General features: G+C 39.0%; 1 protein-coding gene across 2 annotated transcripts in view; it reads left to right on the top strand.

Moving 5' to 3' along the window:
• Positions 1 to 22,835, top strand: part of COLQ (collagen like tail subunit of asymmetric acetylcholinesterase) — a 142,775-nt gene that overhangs the window by 64,970 nt on the left and 54,970 nt on the right. For both annotated transcript variants that reach the window (XM_077491369.1, XM_077491368.1), the window contains exons 2-5: positions 7,226 to 7,341; positions 17,794 to 17,895; positions 19,899 to 19,943; positions 22,044 to 22,070. In XM_077491369.1, coding sequence (XP_077347495.1) covers positions 7,226 to 7,341; positions 17,794 to 17,895; positions 19,899 to 19,943; positions 22,044 to 22,070 — 290 coding nt within the window. The remainder of the gene's footprint in view (positions 1 to 7,225; positions 7,342 to 17,793; positions 17,896 to 19,898; positions 19,944 to 22,043; positions 22,071 to 22,835) is intronic.

The raw sequence follows: 22,835 nt of genomic DNA, 5'->3' as shown, positions 1-22,835 counted from the left end.
CGTTCTCAAACCAATTTACTCTCAAACAGAGGTTTTACTGTATTTATATTTATGCATTTGTACTTTTTCAATTAAAAATACCAAACGCATATAATATAACTCATGAATCATAGTAATTTGAGATAATTGTTATCAGGCTGCTCCAATCCAGAAAACTAAAATACTTTATCTTATGTTAGGAGTTGGTTTATTTTAAATAAATGGATGTGTGGGAGGACAGTGAAGACAAGATGTCTGCTTCATCTCATCCTTGACAGATTTGCGTATTATTACCAAGACAAAATTGCAAGAATGAGATTAAATGCAAATTGCGTTTGTTTAGAAATTATGGTGTGTGTTACAGTACTTAACTTTACACTGTATTTTATTTTTAGATCAGTGTTCTCAGATATTGCACTGTGACCCAGTTGGTGTCATCAAGTCCTCTGTGTAGTATTCAATTTTCACAGGGAAGTTAGTAGTAGATGTCAATGTAATTGAACAACATGGGTATGAGTATGTTGATGCAGGCATAGACAAGTAAGATTATTATGTTGTAACGATCTCACTGGAGTAGATTTTGTGTAGTATTATATATATTCAGTAATATATGTGAGGTTAATCTGGTCTTTTTTTTCGGCATTTCAACATTGCTCTTCTCTGCCTATCATTTGTCTTTGTCCTGCCATCTTCTCACCTGTACCTTGTTCAAGCAATCTCTGAAGGCTTTTAAGGACTTCTTTTCTCTGCACAGATCCCAGGGGCATTCAGTGGAGCTTTTCTAGATCACGTCCTTTTAGCCTTCCAGTAATACCTCTTTCCTGAACTGTTTACAGTGTCATCTCATGCTTTCTTTTTTCTTTTTTCTTTCATGAGCAGTCAATGAATCTTAACCTTTTGCACCTTGACATTGTCTTTTTCCATTGTTTCCTCTGTCTCTTGCCTTGTGCCTTTGCTTTGACCTCCAGGCTTGTCTGCTTATTTCCATTGTCTCTTAGCCTCTTGTTCCTGCTTTGTTTCTTTCCCTAGTCATATTTGTCCATCTGCGTGTTTCTTTTGTCTAATGTCTCAGACCTTATTTTTTATTTGTGGTCCTGTAGTCTGTAATTGCCCAAGTAGCATTGTTTTATCATGCTAAGAATGGCCATACATGCTTCAAATCTCGACCGGTTCGCAGGAAGTGGCTGAGATCTGAACTGTTAATGGGCAGGCTAAATATACCAAATTGATCAACTTGGGTACAACCAGCCTGCCGAATTCACTTGCGATTTATCGCCATAGCCACTAAGAATAATCACTGTCTTCTCCCAGCTGGGACAAGGCTTCCCCTGCTCGACCCCCATTACAGCCGGGCAGGAGGGATTCCCCTGTCAGCACTGTGTGTGTTGATAGGAGAATCGTGGTTGCAGGAAATAAATTTGCACCGTTTATGGCTGCCCTAAGTCCTGGAGTCATTGCTAGAGTTCATGATAAACATGGTTTTTGATTTAAGGGAAGAATATTCATACAACCCAACTACAAACATACACATTGCAAAAAGTGCGTAATAGCTTCAACTTTAGCACACGCGGTAGATCCTCTTCCCACATCTAGCATGGATCTGTAACTAGCCCAAAAGTTATGCTTAATTGAGTGTGCAACTGTATTTTATTGATGTTTCCTTCTCCTCTATAAATTCAAATGTATTGGCTGCATGTTATTGATCCATATAAAGAGACCTTGATTCAATGTATATGGACAACATCCAAATGACAAAATCACCCATGCGAGGATAATACAAGAAATGTACAGTATATTAGAGCACCTAGGAAGGTTTGTAGTTATTTTTATGAAAAACTTGGTCATTGTTGATTCAGATTATTAAAGCTGTAGCTGTTTTACATGTAGCTCCTTCAGTATGGCTTCAATATTTGAGTATCCGACCTAGAACGAGTAAAAATAAAAGGAAAGTCAGAACAATGCCCTTATACAAATCCAGGTTAGCGACCCAAACTATTAAAGGTAGTATGATAACAGGGGTGGTCTGACAACTCATGGGGCCCCCGGGCAATAGGAGAATATGGGCCCCCGGGCAATAGAAGATTATGGGGCCACACAGTATACACATACATACAGTATACACACAGAATACACATACACACACTGAAAAGGTACTGGAGAGGCAGCTATAATCTTGAGATTTTTTTAAAAACACAGATTTTTACATACTGTCCCTGGTTTTATTGAGGCTGGCAACCCTGATGGGGCCCCCTAGTGGCATGGGACCCTCGGGCAGTGCCCGAGTGCCCCAATGGTCAGTCCGCCCCTGTATGATAACCAGGCAGCCTGCATTTGAATTCAACCATGGCATCCTCTCTATTTCTGAAGAAAGTTTTCCTTTAACCAGGGTAAATAGAAAGGATTCAGGGTTAAGTGAGCAACACTTTTATCAACTGTTCGGTATCCACCAATGTGTTTATTAACATTGACTTTACAGTTTCCACACATCCTAATAACCTGACTTATAATTAACAGGTAGGAACGTACTTAGTCTAGTGTTTTACGAAGTTACTGAGAGTTACTTTTTATAGAACTGACCCGCTATGGACCTGAATGACACCACACAAGTGTTGCAATAACAGTCTCAGTGTGTCTATTTTGATCACAAGTGCTATACAGTTGCTGCACCAGCCATTGTGTGGTAAAATAACACAGGGATTGGATGTCAAGTCATACAAGTATAAGGCATGTGTCCTTAAGGTTGTATCATAATCATGTGATCATTATTTTTTGAGTTTTAATTGTTTTTAATCTGGTAGTGTCACCAGAGAACTATGACAATTAAAGTGGCGTTATGGACAACATAAAAAATGACATATATTATATAGGCTGTGACTAATATCAACTGCAGTTTTTGCTGGAGTCTCCCATGTATCATAGTTTTATTACTTGTTGATCCTGACAGTAAATATGGAATTTTTCCACTTTCACTTCCTTCAAAAGGATGACAATACTGTTCATTCTGCTTTGAAATCACACAGCACAAGACAGGGTAGCCTTAAGCCCCATACATACTATGAGATTTTCTGCAGATTTTTGTCTTCACATTTACCAAAACCATGTAGTGCAAGGGCCTGCCTGATTGCATACAAATTGAAACTCCTAAGGTTTGACCTCATATTATATGGTTTTGGTAAATCTGAAGAGAAAAATCAGCAGAAAATCTGATAGTGTGTATGGGGCTTTAGTCTGCACACAAAAGATTTTTTACCTTCAGCCATAGAGTTCATGAAGGAAAAAAAACCACACGATCGTAATTTTGGTCGGGAAAATCTCTGATGGTTTTCCCGACAGAAATTTCGACTAGATCTCGCTAAAGCTGTCTTGCATACACACGATCACACCAAATTCTGACTGTCAAGAACGCAGTGACGTACAACACGTACAACGGGACTACAAAAAGGAAGTTCAGTAACCAGTAGCCAATAGCTTCCGTCTCGTAGTTGAATCTGAGCGTGCGTGAGTTTTTGCATGTTGGAATTGCATACACACGATCAGAATTTCCTATAGAAACTTTTTCCGTCTGAAAAATTGAGAACCTGCTCTCAATCTTTTGCTGGCTGAAATTCGGCCAACAAAATTCCGATGGAGCATACACACGGTTGCATTCTCCGACGAAAAAGTTTATTCCAATGGGAAAACCGGTCGTGTGTACAGGGCATTAAAGTTGAATTAAAAGCAAAACTTTTTTTTTAATTATTTTAGAAAAGGAGGGTTATAACTCTTGTAATTTTCTTTAAATGTCTGTGTTTTATTGGGGAGCTTTCCCTTAACTTCCTGACCTATTGCCAAAACAGGAATTGAGAGGAAATCCCTCCAAAGTGAAAGAATACCTAGTCGCCCAGGATCACCAGAACTAGTGTCCCCACTATCCCCACTGTCCTCTCTATTGCTGTTCTGGGGCCACCCAAAGTTTGAGATTTTCCTGTACATTTACTCTTGGTCATTATGGTAAAGAGGACAAATAGAAAGGGTGAATCTCCCTAACAGGAGAACAGACAGCAGTAATAACTGACAGGTGTTTTAATCCCTCTCTACTCTATCAAAAACCAAAAAAGTTTTGCATTTGGTTATACTTTAAGACAAGTCTTGTTTGTAGATTTCTGCCATGTATGGGATAACACTCTGCTAAGAACATTTATGACAAATGTTACATCAAAGTTGTTTCTCACATACATTCATTTTCTGTATTCTAACTGGAAAAATATAATTTGTCTCCTTCATTTGACAATTCATTTTTCCTAGACTCTTTCCTAATTTGTTTAAAAGTGTTCTAAAACCTAAACATTTTTTACCTTAATGCATTCCTTGCATTAAAGTGATACCAAAGTCAAATTTTTTTCTATAAAATTAACAAACATGTTATATTTACCTGATCTGTGTAGTTTTACTGTGTGGTTTTACACAAAGCAGCAGCCCAGACCCTCCTCTTTTTGGGTCCCTCGCAAGAGCTCCTGGCCCCCTCTTTCCTGTTGAGTGCCCCCACTGCAAGCAGCTTGCTATGAGAGCACCCGAGCCAAGCCACCGTTCCGTATATCCATTCAGACTCGGAGCTGTACTTCGGCCCTTGCCCCCCTCTCCTGATTGGCTAACTGATTTTGACAGCAGCAGGAGCCAATGGTGACGCTGGTGTGTCTCCAATCAGGAGGGAGCGTCCTGAGGGGCCGAGGACATCGCTGGATCAAGAGGGGGCTCGGGTAAGTATGAGAGGGGCTGCTACACACAGAAGGCTATTTATCTTAATGCATCTTTAAGTTAAAAAAGGTTCAGGTATCAGCATTCCCCCCACACCCCCCCCATTTACTTATATGAGCCCTCATTTGATCCAGCGCCATGCACGTCTGCAGCTTTTCCCTCCCCTATCTTCCAGGTCTCGCTGGCTTTTCTGGGGCACCGGAGGGTGGCATACCCAGCCCACAGGTTATATTCTACGAACTCGTATGCGGCTTTCCATGGGGCCACTGGACAGAGGGGAGGGGCCAGCAGTGCTAGCGGGGGACCCAAAAAGAGGGGGTTTGCGAACACTCTGTGCGATTCCATTTTTCTAACACTCAGGGAAATATATCATCCAGACAAAGGTTTTTTTACTTTACTCACTCCAATAGAAACTTTGCTGTTATGGCAATATGTTTCATGTTTGGGAAAATGTATAAACCTTTATTATTCAGAAAGTGGAAAGATTATATTTCTTGGCTGAAATCCATCAGCCTAACAGGAAGTGGAAAAAAATCTCCTACATGGGGATACACATAACAATAAAATGTTGATAAAGATTGTAACCTTTACAAATCCTAATTTAAAGAAACAAAAAATGTAACTGTAGTTGGGTTGGATAGACCAAAAGAAAATATTAACTGATAGGGTCCTTAATAACGCAGAAAAAAAAGGAAAAAAAAACATTCTTATGTTAGTAAACATGCTTTTATGGAATATTTAAAGGTGAAACCCTACTTTTGTTTAATAAAGTGGTTAAAGAGGAAGTAAACCCTGATGGGTTTTATTTCCTCTTTTGTTCCCTGCAAAGCAAAAGCATAATGGGCTAGCATGCATCGCATACTAGCCCATTATGTGCCACTTATTTGAAAATGAAGCCAGCAATGTCCTTGCTGGTAGCCGCATCCATCTTCACCACCTTTTCCTTTCAGGGCCGTGGACTCCGGCTCTGTGACTGACCGGAGTTGCGTGACGTCACTCCCACACATGCGCACAGGAGCTGACGGTCACGGCACAGGCCCTTTAGAAACGGCATGATCATGCCTTTTCTTCAGTGCACAAGCGCCGATGACGTCAGCGCAAGCGTTTATAGTAAATATCTCCTAAACCGTGCAGGTTTAGGAGATATTTCCAGTACCTACAGGTAAGCCTTATTATAGGCTTACCTGTAGGTGAAAGTGGTGTAACTAGGTTTAGTAAGAACCTCTGTTATCTCTCAAAATAGCGCTGCTCAATTTCCCAATCCCTGGTACCCCCAAACTGGTTTGGCGCCTCATTATGTTTATGCTCGTTGGAACTAAATTAGCAATTACTCGAGCTTGGAAAAAACCTTATGTCTCATTCATCTTGGTCAAAAAGAAAATAGTTAGCACTTTGCTGGACACTACTAAGAAATATGAACCTATTTGGGAACCATGTACCAAATACATGCAACTGAAGACCACCTTCTGACCCCACGTGAAAGAGTGAGACTCATTCGGTCACTAAGTCTTCTTTCCTGTTCTCCTTTTCCAACTTTCCTTTCTCTTTCCACTGCTCCTTATTACTCTTGAATCCATAGTTCTAATATCCCACCAAGAGATTCTCATACTGTGAAGCAATGGCTTCATGTGTAAAATTGTATTGTTAGTGATAGCTATACGAACAAATTGGTTTAGATCCATGGAAATGGGTTCCATAAATGCCCGTTTGTTAAAATCTGCTATGACGCAACTCATTGTCATGGAAGCTTTTATATTATCAATGAATGAGGCTCTCACTATATACCCCCTCCCTTTCCTGGAAACTATATGGTACCACACACATATATCTACACTCACTATAATTTTAAGAGGTAGACCCAACATATGTCTCACATTACTAGTTACACTGACTGCTTGAGTTAGTACATGTTTGTACTAAATGTGGACATGTTTAAGCCTTGTCTTATTGCCTTTAATAAATCTTTATATATATACAGTTATCAATACCATACAAGTTCGTAGAATATAACCTGCCAGCCTCCTCTCCATGACACAGTTAGTACCCATTTGGTGTGTCTGGAGGTGGGTGACATTTCCCCTCCTTCGATTAAGAAGTTGATCCTGTACCCCTTAGCCAAAGGTGTATATGACTATCACTTTGATAAATGGTATTCTGTATGTTACCTTACTATGGATTTACAGTTACAATATTTAACAGAATGTACCAATGTTTCTTTATTCTCTCTGAAAAAATCAATAAAAACTATTGAAAACCAGAACCTCTGTTATGTTTTTGTCTTTGTCTATGTCCCTTATTACCTATAGTGCATATCCTATCATCCTCATGGGGACAAAGACAAAAATGAAAATACATTATTGGGAAGTATGGGAAAGGCTTAGAACCTCATTTATATTCACAGATTTCCCCTAACCTGCTTTGCTTTGTTTCCTCTATTGAAAAAAAAAATATATATTTACTTTAACATACAGGTAAATCACCACTTACATCTTTCAAACCTTTTTTCTGGCAGCTTTTCCTTCCCTAGAACAGAAGAAACAAAGCAGTAATGGAGGATGCTGTCTCTTAACTCCTCCACCTCCACCAATCTTTCCACCCCCGCCATTCTTCAAGGATCGCAGACACACAGTGAGTATCCATGTTGGAAGAGCACTGACGTCTATCTATATGTAGAAAGTCAGACTACACTAGAATATCCCAGATTTTGCTTTCCTTCACACAATGTACTGGTGTCTAAAATGCAAAAATATTGGCAGTATGCAACGCTTGAAATAGCTGTCTTATTTTATACACATATCCCACTAAACGTATGGGTTGATTTGATGTTATACAAGTAATTAGTGAACTCTTTCTAACCAGAGAAGAAATTGCTAAATTATGTATCTGGCCATTGTTTTTCTCAGAAACATCAGCATATGCCCCTTAGGACAAAAAATACATGTTTGGGGTTTTTGAGGTGTGTCATCTCTCAAAACAATCATCCATATGTAGCGCTACCCCTCCAAGAGCCGCTTGGTAATTTGGGTTCTCTGTTCTGTGCCTCGACTCCAAGAACAGACTCAGCCCCTTTGACACACCTGGTTGAATGAAAGTTACTGCATGCACTTATAAGAACTTGAGTACAGATACCTGGCTTTACATGGCCGTAAATTAGTGCCAGGAAAGAGATACAAGACTGTTTAGTGATAAATGAACGCAATGTATTGGTACGGGTTGGAGTAAATAATGGTATAAGCATAAAATAAGTAGATTCAGACACAGTTTGCTAGACAGTATAATCACTATGCCAAAATATAATATATTTTGAATATTTAGTTCTGTACCACTAGACGAGAATAAACTCATAGATCAGCAAAGTCCGCAATAGACCATGCATACAAACATTAAATGCAGTGTGGAAAAAAATACTGTAACTGGTTCGGAGTACATTCAAGAGAATGGCTAGAATATGGTGAAATGTTCCCTGAGGGGTATCTCCTAGCATAATACAATAGGTAAAGGTCTATGTGTAGCACCTGTAAAGGGGCAGTCTTTAGTCCCAATTCTTCAGCCAGCTAGCATTGGGACCCAGTTGTACTGTTGGTGCACGTGAGCATAGACCCTGTCAAGCCTGCAGGAGCAATATGACTACTGCTGCATGGTCAGTTCCTAAGGGTCTCAATCTCTTTCTGTAGCAGCAGATGATAAATCCCCACAGCAGTAGCTCCCCAGCCCCAATGACATTACAGCTCACCATCTGGTCACACACACAGCGATTAGTCAACCCTCTGCTCTGCACTCAGGTGACTTTGTCTTTCAGCACTCCTGAGCTCAGCACTTCGAATCCCTCTCAGACAACTGATATGCATCAATGGCGAACCCTGAACAGCAATGTGCACCCTCCGCTCTACCTCACAGCAAGAGAAAATTATGTTCTGTACAGCCTGGGAAAATGCAGCTCTTCCTCCTCCTCCCAGCAATCTGCTCTCCGAGGAATGTAGTTCAAAAACTTTTGATCACCACAGCATAGTCTCCTCCGGACTACAGTTTCCACAGTGCATTGCTGCCTGACTCAGTCTATTCAATGCTTCCTGCTCAAAAGCTCCCTCTCTTGCTTAAAAAGCTGTGAACCAGTTCAGCACCACAAGGCAGAAGCTGCAGGCAGTGTTTACCTCACTCTGCATTTTTAGCCAAGCACCTGGCTACACATACATAGACATATTAAAAATGATCCAATGTTTATTGCTGCAACTCAACTAATCATCAGGTTGGTCATATTAAAAGAAAGAAGAAAACAATAAAAACATACATAATTTATAAACCCTATGAACAGAGCCCCTCATCAAATCCCATCCACAGCATAAAGTAAATCTGATATATGTCATAAGGAAATGGTTATAGCCTCCCACAATATACACAAAGTCATACAATGGATGTTACATATGTTTACTCTAGAACACCCCTCTCCCGAAGAAGCAGTTCACAAAACGTATTGAAGCAAAAGAACTCCTCCACAGCCAACTTCTAAATCACCATTGGAAATGGTACTATTTATACTAAAATAAAAAATAAGTGTGCAAAATGTGACAATTAATTAAAGTGCTTGTTCATCAATGCCAGAAGTCTGCCAAGCAAAATAGTTGAATTGGAAGCTCTGGTGCATGAACTATGATTTAATCCATATTGTTGAATCATGGCTTTATTCTTCGCATTACTGGGCAATAATATTCCTGGCTATGCTCTCTTTCGGAAAGACAGGGTAAAAAGGAGGGGTGGTTGTGTCTGTCTCTATGTGACAACTGATCTCTAAGCGAGTGTGAAAGAGGACCTAGGTGATGGAGAGTGTGATGAGTCTGAAGCATTATGGGTGGAACTGTACATGGGTGTGCGTACTACAAAGGTTATCATTGGAGTTTATTATAGACCTCCCGGTGTTAATGAGGAGGTGGAGACTCATCTCCTTGCACAAATAGAAAGGGATGCAAGGACTGGGACAGTGATAATAATGGGGGATTTTAACTACCTGGAAATTGACTGGAGTAATGGTTTGGTAATGGTAAGAGTTTATAAACCTATTACAAGACAATTTTATGGTCCAGTTTATTGAGGTAACGACTAGGAATGATGCTCTGCTGAATCTGATATTCTCAAACAATGCAGAGATTATTACCAATATTCATAAAAATAAGCATTGGGGTAGCAGTGACCATATAACATGATTTAATTTAATGTTAGCTGTAAGCAACAAACACATACGGGAAATATAAAAAAAAAAAAAAAAAAGCTTAACATTAAGAGATCAAATTTTCCAAGGATGAGGGCTGCTCTCCAAGACTTAGACTTGGAGTGAATATTGGCATTGATGAACACAGAACAAAAATGGTAATTCTTCAAAAAGACTGTATGCAAACTCACTGTAAAGTATATACTCATGGGCAATAAGTTTAAAAGGCTAAAAATAAAACCTAGGTGGCTCACCACCAAAGTTAAAAAAGCTATAAATAATAAGAAAAGAGCTTTTGAAAAATATAAAAATGAAGGCACACTATCATCCTTAAAAAGTTACAAAGAATATAACAGAATATATGTTCACAAAAATTCAAAACGAACCACAGATTGCAAAAGATAGTAGGACAGATTCCAAAAAATTCAAATATATTAATAGTAAAAAGGTCAGGTCTGAACCTTGTAGGCCCTTTACTAAATAATCTGGAGTGGGTGACTGGGGACAGAGAAGGCAAATTTATTAAATACCTTCTTCAGCTCTGTGTATACAAAGGAGCATAAGGAAGCTCAAGTTCATAATGGGGATGGTACTGACACAGCCCCAAATGATCCACAATGGCTCAAAAGTGATATGGTCCAATAATATTTAGACAGAATAAAGGTGGATAAAGCACCTGGACCAGATGACATCCACCCACAGATCCTAAAAGAATTGAGCTCTGTCCATTTTAAAGCCATTGTTTCTAATTTTTAGGGGCTCTGTAATGACTGGAATAGTACCACTGGATTGGCATAGGGCCGATGTGGTGTCTATATTTAAAAAAGGATCAAAGTCTTCACCAAATAACTATAGACCTGTTCGTTTAACTTCTATAGTCGGGAAGATACTAGAGAGTTTAATGAAAGACCACATAGATGAGTTCTTGCTGAAAAAATTTTAGGCAACAGACAGCATGGATTCATGAAAGACAGAAGTTGTCAAGCAAACCTAATTTCTTTTTAGGAGGAGGTAAGTAAAACCTTAGACAAAGGGGTGGCTGTGGACATGGTGTACTTGGATTTAGCAAAAATGTTTTACACAGTTCCCCACATACGGCTAATGTGTAAGGTAAAGTCTACAGGCTTGGAAAGATTGGTTTGTAAATGGATAGGTAACTGGCTAAAAGACAGAATTCAGAGAGTAGTGGTTAATGATTCTTACTCTGAATGGTCTCAGGTTATTAGCGGTGCAACCCAAGGTTCAGTGTTGGGGCCCTTTCTTTTTAATATCTTGAGTTATGCACTTGGGGGCTAAGAGTATGCATGCACCATACAGTACATACTAGGGGGAGTACAACTTTTGGTAGATCGTAAGCTTAATAATAGCATGCAATGCCAAACTGCCGTTTCCATAGTAAGCAAAGTAATTTCTGGTATTAAGAGAGGTATGGACTCGGGGAACTGGAGAAAGTGCAGAGAAGGGCAACTAAACAGATAAGAGGCATGAAGGAGCTCAGCTATTTAGAAAGATTAGAGGCACTGAATCTATTCTCTCTTGAGAAGAGCAGATTAAGGGGGATATGATCAACATGTACAAATATATAAAGGGTCCATATAGTGAATTTGATGTTGAGTTATTCACTTTAAGGTCATCACAGAGGACAAGGCGGCACTCTTTACATCTAGAGGGAAAGAGATTTACTCTCCAAATAGGAAAAGTTTTCTTCATAGTAAGAGCTCTGAAAATGTGGAATAAACTCCCTCCAGAGGTAGTTCTGGCCAGCTCAGTAGATTACTTTAAAAAAGAAGTGGATTATTTCCTAAATATACATAGTATAACTGGGTACTAACATTTATAGGTATAACTGGGTACTAACATTTTTAGGTAAAGTTGATCCATGGACTATCTGATTGCCTCTCTGGCGATCAGGAAGGAATTTTTCCCCCCTGCTGTAAGCAAATTTGATCATTCTTTGCTGGGGTTTTTCGCCTTCCTCTGGATCAACTGTCGGTATAGGATTGTGTATATGGGATTGTAAGATTTTTGTTTATGTATTTATTGGATGAACTAGATGGACTAGGTGTCTTTTTTCAACCTAACTAGGTAACTATGTAAATCTATTATGTAACATATATTTTTTTTATGGGAGGTTACAACAATAGCCATTCCCTTATGGGATATATAATATTTTGTTTATGCTGTGGATGAGGGTCTGTGTTCATAGGATTTATTCATTTTGTTTTTCTTATTGTTTTAGTTCTTTTAATATGACCAACCTGATCATTGTTTGAGTTTCAGCAATAAACTTTGGATCCAAATATGTCTATGTATGGATAATTCTTTTGAGATATTACACACCTTAAAAATCCAACACATTTATTTTTTTTCTTAAGGGGCATACACTGATGTTGGGATGTTGTGACAACAGGTTCCATCGATACACATAGGATTCAAATATTTTCCTCCTAAACAGCTGAATCAAATTAGTTAAAAACAAAGTTATGATAATGTCTCATTCTTACTGAATATTTACCCCGATGCACCCAACAAGTTGGGGCAGGTGGAAGGCATAGGTGCACCATCCATCTCCACTGCTGGCAGCCAGTAAACTCTATGAGAGGCTGAAAGCTGACAGGGCTGGAGGATGCACTGGATGGTACTAATGTTTAGGGCAGTATGCACCTAGGGATGAATGCCCAAAATGCAAGGAGTCTGTGTCCTGGGTATTTGTTCCTGGATGCATACTGCCATAAACATTAGTACCACTTGGTGTATCCTCCAGCAGCTCTTAGCCCCTCATAAAGTTAATGCTGGGATCCTATGCATTGGGACTAAATGTGAAAGTGTATGTGGCTTAATCGGATCAGATGGTCCCTGGTCATCTCTTTAACCTTTTGAAAGCCAGGTGTGACGTTAGGATGTCGCTTCTGGCCACGGCAGATGTAAACACTGCCTTTTTTGTGGCTGGATAGCCGAGATTGTTTTGGCTTTCCAGACTAGAAGCAAGATCTGGGGACTTATAGACCCCAGATCTTGCTCTAAAGAGGACCTGTCATGCCCTATTCCTAATACAAGGGATGTTTACATCCATTGTCAGAGAAATAAAAGTGATCAAAATTTTTTTTTTACGGGAAAGTGTAAAAAAAAAATTTGAATAAAATAAAGCAAAAAAATTAAAACGTCCCATCCCCTCGTGCTCGCACGCAGAAACAAATCTGTAACTCTAAACAAACATGACATGTCGGGTATGTATTTACTCAGTGTAATATCATCTTTCATAGTCTAAAAAAATGGTCTAACTTTACTGTTTTATATTATTTTTTAATGCGTAAAAGTGGTTGGCTCATTGCCTGTGATTGACAGCAGTGGAAGTCAATGGCTCCCACTGCTGCCTAAAGCCAATCAGGAGTGTGAGTCCCCAGAGAGCCAAGCCACTTGTGGACATCTCTGAATAGAGAAGGGGCTCAGGTAAGTGTTTGGGGGGGCTGCTACACACAGAAGGTTTTTTACAACCACTTTAAGTTAGGTGTAATAAAATGTAATGACACAGGGAAAAGGTGTTGAACACGCTAACTGAAATGTATTTAATACAAACCTTTGTTGGTAATGACAGCTTCAAGACACCTCCTGTATGGAGAAACTAGTTGCATGCATTGCTCAGGTGTGATTTTGGCCCATTCTTCCACAGAAACAGTCTTCAAGTCTTGAAGATTCTGTGGGCCTCTTCTATGAAGATCTTTAGGTCTTTCCATAGATTATCTATTGGATTCAAGTCAGGAGACTGGCCGGGCCATTCTAGCAGCTTTATTTTATTTCTTTGAAACCAATTGAAAGTTTCCTTGGCATGGTGTGTATTTTGGCATCCAAAAAGTTCTCATCTGATCAGACTATATTTCTCCAGTATTTCACAGGCTTGTCTAAATGTTGTGCAAGTTAAACAAGCTTCAACATGCTCAGCAATGGAGTCTTGCGTGGTGAGCGTGCACAGAGTCCCTGGTAGTTGAGTGCATTACTTATTGCTTTCTTTGAAACAATTATACCTGCTAATTCCAGGTCTTTCTGAAGCTATCCCCAAGTGGTCCATGGCTCTTGGACAACTCTTCTGATAATTCTTTTCAATCCTCTGTCAGAAATCTTGTGAGGAGCACCTGGTCGTGGATGGTTTATGGTGAAATTATGTTCTTTCCACTTCCGAAATTATGGCCAAAAACAGTGCTCACTAGAAAATTCAGAAGTTTCTAAATCCTTCTGCAAACAATGCCATCAGTATGTTTTACAACAATAAGGTTGCAAAGGTCTTGAGGCAGCTCTTTGATTTTATCCATTATAAGATGTTCTTGTGTGACACCTTGGTAATGAGACACCTTTTTTTACAGGCCAGCAGTTTAGACTGAACCAACTGATATTCATTTGCACTGGCAAGTGGCAGGATTTCTTTCTAATTACTGATAAATTTCAGCTGGTGTCTTGACTTTCCATGCCGATTTGCACCTCCCTTTATTTGTGTTCAATACTTTTTTCCTGTGTCATTACATTTTTTTTACACACACACACACACACACACACACACACACACACACACACACACACACACACACACACACACACACACACACACACACACACACACACACACACACACCTATATATATATCTATATCTATATATCTATAGATATACCTATATCTATAGATATACTTTTTTTTTCGTATATTCTCAGGTTTGCAGACTTTTTGGCATTGCTTTGCAAAATGACTAATAACCCACAAATGCCACAGATTACCAGATTTGTAGGGAGATTTGATATTTGCAGGAAATTTCTATTGGAATGTTACATAACATTTTTACCATATGATGTCACAAAAAAAAAAAAATTCAAATAGAGGGCTCATCATATTAGCAATGCATGCATTAAATAGAAATATTAATAATTAAATAAAGAATCAAATAAAGCATAGTAACAAAGTAATAGCAATCATTGAACAGATATATTTTCCCCTATGATTTCTAATACTTCTCCTCTAAAATGATTTATTTTCTGTCCTTGAAAACAATTGCTCAGCAGAAACCTGCCACTGAAGGTTGAAACCAATCTAGTTTATAGAACCTGGTGGATTTTATTAACTGTACGTGCAATCTTTACTGATTGCTCCAAAAGCCACTATTCCATATGGAGGTTGCAGAAAAATTAAACTACTGTCCAGGGTTGATAGAATTTTTAGCTGTAGTTTACCAGCAGAATGTATTAGTCTTTTGTTGTCATTTTACTGATAGGCAATACATCATTCATATGACAACATTGCAGAAACCCATCAACTGTTGTAAAAATGCTCTTTCCATATTTAAAATGCACAAGACCAGACACCTTGTTACATATATACATACATATTTGACAGATAACCATATATATATAACAAGAAGACTGTTGATCAGAATCCATCACCGTTTACTCATAGTCTAAAGCAGTATTAAGAGGGATTTCACTGTGAAAAAAATTATTAAAAGCCAGCAGAGGCAGAGGCATAGACTCCCATGGAGTCAAAGAAGCCGCATACTTAAGTGATTAAATAAGCTGCTGAAAGTATTAAAAAATGTACGGATTTATATCACTTTAACAAACATTGTGAGCTGTATAAATCCTTCTAGAAGGGTCCTAAGTGGGCAGCAAGGAAAATGATACCAATAGAGTAATCAACTGTCTTAATAAATCAAGGCAGTAATATCACAGAAAAATAAATAATAAAATATAGTGTTACATATACACCAGTGCAATCAATGCACACTATGGCATAAAATTAATATGAAGAATAGAGCATTAGGTCATGTTTTGTTTCACTTTTGTTTTTCAGAAAATAAACATAAGCCACTCCCTGATATTTGGAAAAATAGAATGCCTGTGTTGGCAAAAAATGGCAGTGACTTCTGATTATATTTTGAATTATGGGTAATCCTAGCTCCAGTATCAACCGACTCACTAGCAACCAACTCCAGCCCATATTATACTCCAGAGAAGTTTATACTGCTACGTATCGCAAGTTGCCACTAGTCCCAGTATTACAGATGCCACTAGTGCTTGTTGTTACCTTGCTGGATTTGGAGCCTAAAGACAACATCGAATGAAGTAATTAGGAGGTCCATCCAGTCCTGATCATCCAGATTTGCTCTGAGCATATATATGTTGCAAATCCTGATACATGGGCTGATTTAATAAGCTTGGCGATCTATTGGCAGGGTTTTGGGAGAACCTGTGTCCAACTGGGGGCATTGTTTTCCCACACTCTCTGAATGCCCGTCAGCACATGAGTAGAATCCAGCGGGCATAACTCTTTCATGTCCTTGGCCTTATGTCAGTTCAATTTAAAAAGGTTGAGTAACCTAATCCTACAATCCCCTACTCCCCATTAAATAAAAAAGACACCTTTTGGACCTTACTTTCTGACTGGAAGCCTTTGTTCAAGAGTATGAGTTCTGTGAATGAACTAGTGTGGCGTACGAATGGATCCTTTTATAAATTAGCTTTTCATGGTAACTTGAGCTTAGGTCAGCCATGGCAAATAAACCAACAAAGGCTTATTTGTAATTGTACATGAAAAAAGGCTCTAAAATTCTCTAATGCCATGTACACACGAGCAGAATGTCCGACAGAAAAAGTCAGACGGAAGCTTTTCATGGTATATTCCGCTGTATGTATGCCCCATCGGACTTTTTACGTGGAAAATTCTGATGGACCTAGAAAGAGAATATGTTCTAAATATTTCCAACAGAACCAATTCCTATCGGGAAAACTGCTCATCTGCAGGCTGTTCCGACGGACCAAAAACGATGCATGCTCTGAAGCAAGTACGAGACGGAAGCTATTGGCTACTGGCTATTGAACTTCCTTTTTCTAGTCCTGTCGTATGTGTTGTACGTCACCGCGTTCTTGACGGTCAGACTTCGGTGTGATCGTATGTATGCAAGACAGCTTGAGCGGAATTCCATTGGAACTCCGTCGGAAAAAACATCAGAGTTTATTTATTTATGGGAAAACCGGTTGTGTATACAGGGCATTACAGTTTCCTTTGTTTTAAATAGACTGCTTCAGATTGTATTATGACTAAGATACACTATATTACCAAAAGTATTGTGACGTCTGTCTTTACACGCACATGAAATTTAGTGGCATTCCAGTCTTAGTCCGTAGGGTTCAATATTGAGTTGGTGCATCCTTTGCGGCTGTAACAGCTTCTTTTCTTTTGGGAAGGCTGTCCAAAAGGTTTAGGAGTGTGTCTATGGGAATGTTTGACTATTCTTCCAGAAGCGCATATGTGAGGTCAGGCACTGATGTTGTACGAGAAGGCCTGGCTTGCAGTCTCTGCTCTAATTCATCCTAAAGGGGTTCTATCGGGTTGAGGTCAGGACTCTGTGCAGGGCAGTCAATACAGAATATACTTAATTATTTAACACAGCAAACATATAGTGATTCAGCATGATCATAAATTATCCCTATTGCACAAAGCAAGGTCCATAAAGACATGGATGAGCGAGTTTGCGGTTGAGGAACTTGACCTCAACCTGATAGAACCTGACAGAACACCTTTGAGATGAATTAAAGGGGAGACTGCGAGCCAGGTCTTCTTGTCCACATCAGTGCCGGACCTCACAAATGCATTTCTGGAAGAATGATCATACATTCCCATAGACACAATCTTAAACCTTGTGGGCGGCCTTTACAGAAGGGTTGAAGCTGTTATAGGGTGGGCCAACTCAATATTGAACCCTATAGACTAAGACTGGGATGCCAATAAAGTTCAGGTGCGTGTAAAGGCAGGCGCCCCAATACTTTTGGTAGTATACTGAATATCTCAATGAAACTAATGTAATATGTAAAAATATTGTTTTTATTTTCTCAAAAGATGCATGACCTGGACTACACAAACTCACCTCTAGAGCAAAACCCAACAATACCTTTATGTGTACCAGGCCCACCGGGATCAGAAGGCCTTCCAGGCCCACAGGTTAGTAGAATATGGTGGTAAAAACAAAGAAATGTTAATGGTTAATTTGTTTTCAGTTTCTTAATGTTTGTCAGCATAAAAAGAACTGCATAAGATGCAACGTGGCATGATTTTGCGTCACAGTATAGGAAAATTGGGATATAAAAATTCAGTAAATGAATACATTTATTTATCTGCAACTAAATTGACTATTGCAAAAGCTTGGAAAATCCCCCACTCTCAGCTTGGAAGCTGTCAAAAATCGTATGAACGACATTATGGTCAATGAGAAATTGACAGCCATATTATCAGACACCCATTAGAAAACCCTTTGGGTCTGGCAACTTTGGATTGTCCACAAACAGCCATCTTGATTCAACAATACTCTTCTGTTGATCTATTGATCCCCCATCGGGGACTCCCTGGGACTCCTTTTCTTTTTCCCCCTCTTTCTATTCGTTCCCTTTCTGCCTCCCTTTTTCTGCTTCTCCTGCCTTCTTCTTTCTGGTTATCATACATTATCTGGCCGCCAGGCATTGCTCTGGTTGGACGGTTGCAACTTGTGTATTTACTGTTTATGCTTATAGAACAAGCCTTTGGTAATATTAATATTTGATGGTTCATGACTATGTGTATCCCGACACGTGGTCTGATATTTCTACAATACTGAATCTTATACATTGGCTTGAATCTGGAATTTTTCTATTTTTTATTTTTCCTTATTTCTTTTCTATCTATCTATCTATCTATCTATCTATCTATCTATCTATCTATCTATATAAATATATATATATATATATATATATATATATTGTAAGGCTTTGTGCCTTGGTTATGCAAGCCTTTTCAGTCTACATGATTACTTTGCATTGTAATTGTCCAATTATTGGCTGTTTGACTGAACCTTAATACAAACCTTTGTATGTTACACTCAATGTATATGTTAGCTTTCTGATAATTGTAGCATGCTTGCCTTCACATCACTTTGGTGTGATGTCAGAGAGCCTAAAACTCATATTTGGTTAGTCTGATATTGAATTTAAAGTGTAAGTTCACCTTTACAGAAAATCTGTAAGGTGAACTTGCACTGGACCCTCTCCCCATCCCTCCTGGTCCAGCTGACCTTAAATGCCACGATCTCCAGCTGTGACACATCGTATAGCCGCTTTACTGGTCCAGGGATTTGAAATCACCGCGGCTTTCTCTCCTTTTCTTCCCCACTGACAGGATGGACTACGTGGGTTCTGATTGGTTGGCACAGACAAATTAGAATGCCTCCTATAGGTACTTTTACAAGGTATGTATGGAGATTAAGCCGTGGGGATTTCATATCCCTGGACTGGTAAAGTGGCTATATGATGTACCCGATACCCATTCACATGGGGGGGCTAGATCTGTGGTTTTTCCAGATACCGATAAGTTCCCCCCTGCCCGCAGACCCCGACAACCACGGGCCAGAGTTGTCTGGAAGACATTCAGCTGTCAGGGGGGAAGTCCCCTGACAGCTGATGACTCATCCGTTGCTAAGGTCGTGGCGGCCGGCTTCCCAACCTGCTCCTTAGCAACCAGCTATATACAGTGAATGTAAAAAAAGACGCAAATCGTGGCAAAATTGTGCTAAAAATGCAGTACCTGCATTTTGGAATCCGGGTCCATTGAAGTCTATTGCATGCAAAACGCTGCATTTTGCAGGGAAAAAAGTCCCCAACCCTTTCCAAGAATGCACAAAAATGCATTGATGTGAATGTGTTCCATAGGAACCCATATTTAAAAAACTCAAACATCAAAAAACGCATTAGTGTGAATCAAGCCTTAGAAGAGGTTTCACTTGTGTTGGAAAGATATTCTCTCACTTCCTATTGAGTCAACAGGACAGAAATTAAAACTCTCCACTATTTTATCCAAAATTAAATTAGATTGGCTTCAGGTGTACAATACTTTATTGAAACAGTTCCCACTACTGTCCCTAGAGCTTTGATTCATTTTTATGCTATTAATATTTATTTTTTTATTTTCATCTTCAGGGCCCACAAGGTTTGCCGGGAACAGTTGGACCAAAAGGAGAAAAAGTATGTTTAATTTTGAGCGTATCTAATATCAATGAATAGGGATGCTAAATTCATTCTACTTAGGGATGCTTGATAACATCTTTCATTCATGTGTGATGATTGAAGTCTTTAAAGTGGTAACAAACAAACATTTGTTATAGTGCAGCTTACTAATTATTAGATGTGGTGGCTACATTCGTTTTCTTTTTTTAGGCTCTCCTGCAGATGTATCAGTTACCACTGATAGCGATGCTTGCAATGATCAGCTTTTATGTATGTGTGTAAAACCTGTATCCCAAAAGAAATAAGTGTTTGCTGTGTAACTGCTTATAAAGTGTTAGCTGGCTTCAATTTATTAGTGTATTTAAATCTGCTAGTACATCTAACACTCCCCTTCCCCCATACTGACAATGCTGCTGTCCAAATGTGTGTTTTGGCCAGATAACCAGTGGAAAACAGAAGTTGAAAAGTCAAAAAAAAAAATAAAAATGAATAAATTAATAAATAAAAATGTGCAGCCACCACATCTAGTAGTAGTAGTAAGCTGCAATATATTACTATTTTGGTTTTGGCTTTAAACTCACAGAGCAGTTTGCCTGTTCAGTAGTTATGGGACTCTAAAAATGTTGAGCGACTTAATTCTGAGATACAAAAGGGTCTGCTTATAAAAGTCAACAGCTTGTAAAGATCAGAGAATTAAATCTTGAGCTTTTTGCGTATTTAAAGTTGTTCCCCTTTTAAGTTATTTGCAAAATACCAAATCTGTTCTTTTACTTCTGTCGATACAGCATTTTGTCCTTTTTGGAAAACCAGGACCTGCTGTAATTTAGTACTCCCAGTGGAAAAACCTGAAAAAGGAATTTTTCTCTAGGTGGCATATTTGAATTTTTTGTTTTTTTTTTAAAGTTTCATACAAAAAAATACAAAAAGTAAAACCTAGTGTAAAGTCATAATTGTTATTTTTTTTGTAAATACGCCCTAAAGTCTGCAGTCAATTTCACGTTCCAGCATTTTGGACTTATAGATATACAATATACTTCAATATAGCAAATACAGTGCCTTGAAAAGGTATTCATACCCCACATTTTTGTCATGTTACAACCAAAAATGTAAATATATTTTATTGGCATTTTACCCTGTTTCCCCTAAAATAAGACCTAGCGTGATTGTCGGTGTTGGCTGCAATATAAGCCCTACCACCCAAATAAGCCCTACTCTGTTTCCTCAAAAATAAGCCCTACCCTGAAAAGAAGACCTACAAGGACTTTAACTAGGGCTTATTTGGGGGGTAGGGCTTTTATTGCAGCTATCACCGACAATCACACTAGGTCTTATTTTAAGGGAAACAGGGTATGTGATAGGCCAACACAAAGTGGCACATAATTGTGAAGTGGAAGGAAAATGATACATGGTTTTCAATTTTTTTACAGCTCTTTCAACTTTATTCAGCTTTATCCATGTTTATTAAGTAGTAATGAAAATGATTGATTAGTCACTAGATAATCACTTTAACCTTCTTGGACTGCACAGTTTCTCAAAGTGCAAAGAGATCTACACATCAATATATGTGTTAGTGTCTTCTTGTGTAAAGATGTTTTTTTTCCCTTGAATGTTGTCTATAAATTATTGTGATGGGTAGGTTCCATGCACACTGGGCGTTTAGTCCCATATACGGAGCTGCAGTATTTAGTTTCAACAACAGCCCATCACATTCTATAAGAGGCTGAGAGCTGTTGTGGATGGAAAGGAACCTAGCGGTATAAACGTTTGGGGCAGTGTGCACCCAGGGACGAATGCCCAAAAGGCAAACGAATTGTGTTCTGGGAATTCGTTCTGGGGAGAGACTGCCTTTAATATTTGTACCCCTAGGTCCTCTGTCTAGTAACATCCAGCTGTCAGCCTCTCATAGAGTTTGACAGGCTGCTGGCAGCGGAGCGGGGCTGAACTGGACATTTGTGCCCTCTGGCTAAACCAAAATGCCAGAGCCCCATGCAAGTGTGAGGAGATCTTAATTGTAAAAATATTCTAACAAAACTTAAGTATGCTTAGTATGTTCCCATTTAGAATATATTTCTGTTTACATTTGAATTTAGTACAGTTATCTTTTTTTTTTTTTTGCAGGGTGAAATTGGCAGGCCGGGCAGAAAGGTATAATCTAATATTTCTTTCACAACTTAAATAAGAACTATCATTCGCCAGAAAAAAACACTAATACCCTGTACACACGGTCGGACGTTTTGACGGACAATATGCAATCTGATCATGTTGTCGGAAAATCCGATCGTGTTTGGGCTCCATCGCACTTTTTCCATTAGAATTTCCGACACACAAAGTTTGAGAACTGGATCTAAAATCTAAGATCTAAAATCTGATCATTTAAATTTTCTATCGTGTGAAGACAATTCCAATGGACAAAGTGCCACGCATGCTCAGAATAAATTAGGAGACGAAAGCTATTGGCTACTGGCCTCTTTATAGTCCCGTCATGTGTGTTGAACGGCACCACGTTCTGAACGATTTTCCGACAACTTTGTCCGACCGTGTGTATGCAAGACAAGTTTTGGCCAAAATCCGTCATAAAAAATCTGATGGATTTTTTGGTCAGAATGTCCGACCGTGTGTACAAGGCATTAGACTGGGATGCCATTAAAGTTCATATGCATGTAAAGACAGGCGCCCCAATACATTTGGAAATATAGTGTATATTTCAAAGCAGGAAAACTCTTTTGCAGACAAGGCGAGCCTTCAGTTTGTTTGGTCCACATATTGATACCAGCCCATATACCCTAAAAAATGGCTGCTCCAGGAGGTGTGGAGCTCCTAAAGTCAGTGCTCTAGGAAGTGTGTGGGATGTGATCTGTCAAAGCCCTATGAGTGACTCTTCTCCATTCATGGAGTATTCTTTGCTGCATT

Source organism: Lithobates pipiens, unplaced genomic scaffold, assembly GCF_037356315.1.
Source record: "Lithobates pipiens isolate NorthernLeopardFrog02 unplaced genomic scaffold, aLitPip1_a1.2 Scaffold_19, whole genome shotgun sequence".
Classification (NCBI taxonomy): domain Eukaryota; kingdom Metazoa; phylum Chordata; class Amphibia; order Anura; family Ranidae; genus Lithobates; species Lithobates pipiens.
The sequence above is the reverse complement of the archived record's forward strand: the minus strand, read 5'-3'. Positions and strand labels throughout refer to the sequence as shown.